The 7,129-nt window shown below is 54.5% G+C and overlaps 1 protein-coding gene across 1 annotated transcript; it reads left to right on the top strand.

The window, feature by feature from the left end:
• The first annotated feature begins 357 nt into the window (after nucleotides 1-357).
• On the top strand, nucleotides 358-2,914 carry Foxa2 (forkhead box A2). Its single transcript, XM_042666533.1, has 2 exons — nucleotides 358-444; nucleotides 1,604-2,914. Exons 1-2 carry the CDS (start codon nucleotides 358-360, stop codon nucleotides 2,912-2,914), a joined length of 1,398 nt encoding a protein of 465 aa, XP_042522467.1.
• The last annotated feature ends 4,215 nt before the right edge of the window (nucleotides 2,915-7,129 follow it).

Here is a 7,129-nt window from a genome sequence, read left to right as displayed (position 1 = left end):
CGGGCGGCTCGGCACTGCCAGCCAGCCTCAGCCTCCAACCGGGCAGCCGGGGAGCACAGCGGTGGCGACGGGCGATCCCGACGGCGGGGTCGGTCAGGGCCACCTCCGCTCCTCGGCCCCCTCCACCGCGATCCACCCCTCCCGCCCACTTCCAACTACCGCCTCCGGCCAGCCCAGGGAGAGAGAGAGAGAGAGAGAGAGAGAGAGGGAGTGGAGCGGAGAGGGAGAGAGCGAGAGAGCGCGCGCGGGAGAGGGAGGGAGGGAGGGGACGGTGCCTTCGCAGACTTTTTTTTTAAGAGGGTGGGGGTGGAGGCTGATTGCCGGTCGTTTGTTGTGGCTGTTAAATTTTAAACTGCCATGCACTCGGCTTCCAGTATGCTGGGAGCCGTGAAGATGGAAGGGCACGAGGCGTCCGACTGGAGCAGCTACTACGCCGAGCCCGAGGTAAGCGCTCGCTTTTTTTCCAGGGGGAAGTGGGGTTGGCGGCGTTTGCTCCGTCCCCAGCCTCAGGACCGCTCCCCTCCGGGCACTCGCCCCCCACCCCCAGCCTTTCAGGACAGCTGCCCTTTTTTCTTTTTTTCTTTTCGCTCTCCTTGGATTCAAATGGATCTCCTCTCTCTCTCTCTCTCTCTCTCTCTCTCTCTCTCTCTCTCTCTCTCTCTCTCTCTCTCTCTCCTCTCTCTCTCCTCTTTTTTTTATACGACACACTGTTAGCCTTGAGATAATATTAACTTTGTGATCAAATATTGACTCGCAGCGCCTCCAAATCCTCTTCGTGGCCGAGCCACGCACTATCCTAACAGAGTTATGTTTGGCAGCGCGCGGCTGGGGAGGGGTGGGAGGTCGGCCGGCGAGGGGCGGGGGGGGGGGGGAGAACTGGAGAGGAAAAGGTGGGTAGGGGTTGGGGGGCTGAGGTGGAGACAGAGTCACAGACTAGTGGACAAAGAGAAAGAAAAGTTTGTGACTGCCAAGCCCAGCGGCTTGTAATTCCATCCCCACCACTTCGCGGTTCCTTCCCTAGCCCTCGGCTCCACGCCTCTCTCTGGCGGCGGACTCCTCGCAGTCACTGTGTCCCGATCCCCTTGAGACCCGGGAGTGGATGGGGTGTGTCCCCCGTTGGGAAGGTTCAGACGTAGGGGACCAATGTCCCAAAGGTTACTTTGGGAGACCGGGGGTGGCACCCGGGGACTCTGGGCCTTGGCACTGGCACAAGTCTCCTGGTGCGGGAAGAACTTAGGGAGACCTGGTGAGAGAGGAGGGTACAGCTGGGTGCCTGATTTGCTGGCACTCCAGGGGACCGCTGTTTTTGAGAGTCGGAGGCAAGCACAGAAGGGTGGAGAACCAGACAACACAGTATCCGGCAGCCGCAGCCCGCTGGCCACCTTCCGCTGAGCGATCACGGCTCGCTCCGGGTGAAGTGGACTCGATGTCCGGGGACTGGAACCCAGGGGAGGGAAGCGCTCGCCGGAGGCCTCCCGGGAGGCGGGAGACTGGACTGCACTTCGATGGGTGTGAAGTGTGGGAGCAAGCTGGATCCGGGGTGCTAACACTGTCGCTCCCTTCCCCCTCCCCCCGCCCGCCTCTCCGGGCTGTGTGTCCACAGGGCTACTCCTCGGTGAGCAACATGAACGCCGCCGGCCTGGGGATGAACGGCATGAATACGTACATGAGCATGTCGGCGGCCGCCATGGGCAGCGGCTCCGGCAACATGAGCGCGGGCTCCATGAACATGTCTTCGTACGTGGGCGCAGGCATGAGCCCGTCTCTAGCGGGCATGTCCCCCGGCGCGGGCGCCATGGCGGGCATGGGCGGCTCGGCTGGAGCAGCTGGCGTGGCGGGCATGGGACCGCACCTGAGTCCGAGCCTGAGCCCGCTGGGCGGGCAGGCGGCGGGGGCCATGGGTGGTCTGGCCCCTTATGCCAACATGAACTCCATGAGCCCCATGTACGGGCAGGCGGGTCTGAGCCGCGCGCGCGACCCCAAGACGTACCGGCGCAGCTACACGCACGCCAAGCCACCGTACTCGTACATCTCCCTCATCACCATGGCCATCCAGCAGAGCCCCAATAAGATGCTGACGCTGAGCGAGATCTACCAGTGGATCATGGACCTCTTTCCTTTCTATCGGCAAAACCAGCAGCGGTGGCAGAACTCCATCCGCCACTCGCTCTCCTTCAACGACTGCTTCCTCAAGGTGCCCCGCTCGCCCGACAAGCCCGGTAAGGGCTCCTTCTGGACCCTGCACCCCGATTCCGGCAACATGTTCGAGAATGGCTGCTACCTGCGCCGCCAGAAGCGCTTCAAGTGTGAGAAGCAGCTGGCGCTGAAGGAGGCTGCTGGCGCTGGGGGCGGTGGCAAGAAGGCCACGGCCGGGACTCCAGCCTCCCAGGCTCAGCTCGGGGATGCGGCCGGATCAGCCTCGGAGACTCCCGCGGGCACTGAGTCACCTCACTCGAGCGCCTCCCCGTGCCAGGAGCACAAGCGAGGGGGTCTGGGGGAGCTGAAGGGGGCGCCCGCCGCGGCACTGAGTCCCCCGGAGCCAGCGCCCTCGCCCGGGCAGCAGCAGCAGCAGGCTGCAGCCCACCTGCTGGGCCCGCCCCACCACCCTGGCCTGCCGCCCGAGGCCCACCTCAAGCCCGAGCACCACTACGCCTTCAACCATCCCTTCTCCATCAACAACCTCATGTCCTCCGAGCAGCAACACCACCACAGTCACCACCACCACCAGTCCCATAAAATGGACCTCAAGGCGTATGAACAGGTGATGCACTATCCTGGCTATGGCTCCCCGATGCCGGGCAGTTTGGCCATGGGCCCTGTCACGAACAAAGGGGGCCTGGACGCCTCGCCACTGGCCGCAGACACCTCCTACTACCAGGGAGTGTACTCCCGGCCCATTATGAACTCCTCTTAAGAAGGCTTCGGGACCTGCTAGCCCTAGCAGCCGGGGGCGTGGAGAGAAGACACTGGTAGAGACACTATGGGCAAGGGGGTGTTAGAAAGCTGCAGAAGAGAAGAAATCCATTCCATCTCCACACCCCCAGAGAGCAATCTCCCACAACCTCTGCAACCCTTCTATCCCAAACAGGCCACACAAGGGGTATCCTGTGATGTCATTCTAATAAATAAGAGAAAGGGGGGAGGGATATAAAGGTTTTTTTTTTTTAAGTCTCCAGTTTCCACTTCGATGTAGACAGACTCCTGCATCTTCAAGCACCTGAAAATTCTGATTTTTTTCGTTGTTGTTGTTCTCCATTGCTGTCATTGCAGGGAAGTCTTACTTAAAAAAAACTTTTGTGAGTGACTTGGTGTAAAACCATGTAGTTTTTAACCAGAATCCAGAGGGTTGTATTGTTCAAAAAGAGGAAACACAGTAATGTAAGGGTCTGCTGCAAATGACCAAGAAAAAAAAAAAAGAAAGAAAAACTCATTCCCATTATCGACAAGGTGAAATCCAAGTCTTGGGTCTGATTAATTTATGGTTTTTGCGTGCTTTATTTATGGCTTATAAATGTGTAGTCTGGCTACAAGGGCCAGAGTTCCACAAATCTATATTAAAGTGTTATTGCCGGTTTTATCCTTTGACTCTTCTCAGGATTTTCTTTCCTTTGTCCTCCTTTCTCTCTTCCCTTTCCTTCCTTTCTTTTTTCTCTTTTTACTTGGAATTACCTAAAAAGTAAATTAGGAAATGATTTCAAGGTGGAAAGAGAAAGACCCTCGCTGCTGAGTATAGGGGATTTGTGTTGCTGTTGCTCCAACATTTTACTTAAATTTGAAAGCAGAACAGATTGTCCTTTAAGTACCTACTGCTGCAATCTAGATAACTGTACCATCTAACCATACCTCCATCCGTCAGTCCACCATATTTCTCAAAATGCTTTTCTCCCCAGTAAATCACAGACACCAATTCAGCAAACACTTTCGCAAATATATTGTCAAACATCTCAGTATTGTGTTTTTTTTTAAATATTGAGACTAACTTTAGACACAGTGAAACACACAAGTCTCAAACGGACCATTCCAGCAGGTTTATTTTTAAAGCCAGGAGAAATTGTCTATTTAACAGCCTCCCTCCCCTCCAGCCTGTGTTTGAAAAGTGAACCAATGCTGAGCTAGCTTTCACTAGAGGACAGGTAAGATTTTAAGTGTGTTTCTAATCTCAGGTCTCCTTTCAGGTCAGTGAATCCAGAGTAGATCAATTTGCCTTTTTGCCACCACTTCCCTGACCTTTCTGTGGAATCTTTTCTGCCTGGATTTTCCTGCCTCCAGCCCCCTGTCCACTCCACCAGTCTCCCTCACCTCTTGCCTCACATAGGAATTCTGTATATGAGGCGGATCTTGCTAGCACAGAAGTGGCAAGGCATGCAGTCTGGGGAAACTATTAGAAAGTTATTTCAGAAATGGTTATAAATGCATAGCTGAGGGGAATGACTCAAAAATTTTGGGGGGAATGAGCCAGTGCTACTTGCCAACTGACAGTAGCAGTAGTGAGATCGCAGCATGTCAAGATTTGTGGCCCCTTGGTCCCAATGAACTCTGTCACCTTTGCTTATATTAATGTGCCCTGTCAACACTGATCATCTTGGCAAACCAGGATTGTAGGCCAGGGGGAGATGAATGGGTATTAAGTGAGCCTTCAAGAGAACTCTATAAAGAAAGAACCAAAAATGACTCTTAAAAAATCAGGCCACTTCTTTCTAGCTGCCTCAAATTGTTGGAGGGGAATTGAGGACCAGAAGGCAAAGGGTAGCTCCAGCAGTCAGTGACATTTGCATCTACTGACCTATTATTATTGGCTCAGCCAAGGCAGAAGCCAGTGTTGTCTCTGTGAACATGGGGCTTCACTTCTGTCAGTAGCAAAAAGTTTACTGTGGGTAAAATCACCACAGGCCTCTGAGACCACAACTTCTTGCCTCTTGTTTTTCTAACCTGACACTCCCCTGTGAGAGACTAGAAACTTTTGCATCTCACAACTGTCCAAACCTGTAATAGTCTAGTCCTGGAGAGCATCTCCCAACATGCTCTCTGCCACCATGCCAGAGGTCTCTGTGCCCACCCCCAACACTGGCCTCCCCACACACTTGTGGGACCTGGGTTGATTCTCACCACTACCATTCCACCTCACCACTCTAAATCCCTTGTTATCGTTGTCCCGTAGAACACTAGGAAGAGAAATTGGGGAGAGAGGGGGATCCAGAGGCCACAGTCCGCAATCAGGCCACTCTACTGCGCAGCAAGGACACACACGTCGTGAGCCCGGGCTGAAATGTGCTTCATTAACACATAAAAGGCTCCCGTGGCGAGGGAGCGGAGAGGCAGGGCGGGGGGCCTTGTGGGGGACAATGGGAGCTATAAGCGCTGCCTAACCTGCAATGTTTCCTATCGCACGCCCATTGTGCGAGGGTCGTTTTAAACTACTTAGGGTGCCCTCTCCACTGATCCCTGCCGATAAGATATAGTTCTGTCCGAATACATTAAAAGGACCTCGGGGAGCGGGCGCTTTCGGAGGCTTTTCTGCGAATCTCGAGTCACACACACACACACACACACACACACACACACACACACACACACACACACACGAGATCATCTCCTGATCAGCAGTCTTGAGTTCCAAGCTTAGGAGCTCAGGGATCGCCCTCCACCCTTTCTCCTAACTCTCCGTATTGTGGGGTGCAGCAGCGACCCCCTCCCAACCAACCTCCCCGCCTTTTTCTTGCTTTTTCCCCGCGCCTTCTGCGCGCGGGTTTAAGCAGCCGTGATCTGTGAATAAACAAAGTCAGTAAACAACCCGGAAAAAAAAAAACATTCTAGATCCGAATTCCAGGAGGGTAAACTTTCCTTGCCACGTCATACTTCAGCAAATTTGCACAGATATTATATTGCCTCCCCCTCCTTTATTATTCTTTTTTTTAAACCAGGATCCCATTGTACTTAACTGAATTTTATAACGCTGATCGATATCTTGGTAAAATATTCATTTTTAAACTAGCGGGCAGTGAAATCTTTGCTTTGTGTGCTAAAGTCAACAGTCGCTCAGTTTGAGCTCAAATAAATGCAGGGATGCCTCGGCTGCGAGCAGTCGGCCACCTCCCTCCGCGCGCTGGACGCTCCGCCGCCAGCCCCGGAGCCCGCCAGCCCTCCAGCCAGACACCGCAGGTAGGGAGCGCGCCCCGGCTTCCCGCAAAGGAGTCCGCCCCCCCCCCTTGACTCGGGCCCTCACACTTGTCTTCCCCTACCCCCACCCCCCACTCTCACCAGTCTCTCCCTTCCAGCAGTTCAGATACCCAGGAGAGGTTGGGATGGGGAGCGGGAAAGCCCAGTGGATGAAGCACCCCCAAGGGGGTGAGTGGGAGGTAGCCTTTTTTTTTTTTTTCATTCTGAGAATTTCTAAACTGCATAGGTTTGGGAAAATGAGTTGCCAACTGAGCAGTTAAGAGGGGGGAGTTTGGTGGGACCCGGAAGCAATGAGAACCTAGGACAAGGCCCTGCATCCACTCCGGGCTAGGGATTCCATCAGCGAGCCCAGTGCGGTTTCCCAAGAGCAGAGAATGTGTATGGGGGCAGGGGAGCGCCCTGGGTCTCCGAATTTAGGAAGAAGGCCAGCAGAAAACGATGTGGGTGGTGCATGGGAGTGGGGAGAGACAGAGGCATGATCATGACGACGCCCTCCCCACGCACCTACGGGTTTGAGTCCAAGTCTGGTCTGTTCTTCCCAATCCTGGAGGGCCGTGGAGGCCGTGAGCGTCTCCACCAAGCGCGAGCAGGGGAGGGGCTGCGCCTTTCCAAGAAGCACCTAACTAACAACCCTGGCCTTTGAGAAGCGACTGGTGGCCTTTACACTCAAGTGTGCTCGGCTGTGGGCAGGCTGGGGGAACCTCGGAGATGGGCCCTTTAGGTAAAACAAAATAGCCTCGGGACCATTTCGTCCCAGCCTTCGTACATCCCAGTAGCATCCTGACTTCCTGAGCCAGAGTTCTCGATTGGCTCAGGGCGACAGTGTGCTTTAACTTAGGCGTTAGAGTACCACAGGCCTCAAGTTTGGAGGATAAAATAAAATTTAGGGTGTCTCTCCCGCCATCTGTAAAGAGACGCGGACCTCAGAAAAACGAATAATTCCCTTGCACCA

This window comes from Dipodomys spectabilis, unplaced genomic scaffold, assembly GCF_019054845.1.
Source record: "Dipodomys spectabilis isolate Male_0828 unplaced genomic scaffold, ASM1905484v1 ptg000365l, whole genome shotgun sequence".
Classification (NCBI taxonomy): Eukaryota; Metazoa; Chordata; class Mammalia; order Rodentia; family Heteromyidae; genus Dipodomys; species Dipodomys spectabilis.
Note: the sequence above shows the minus strand (reverse complement) of the source record. Positions and strands in the feature narration are given on the sequence as shown.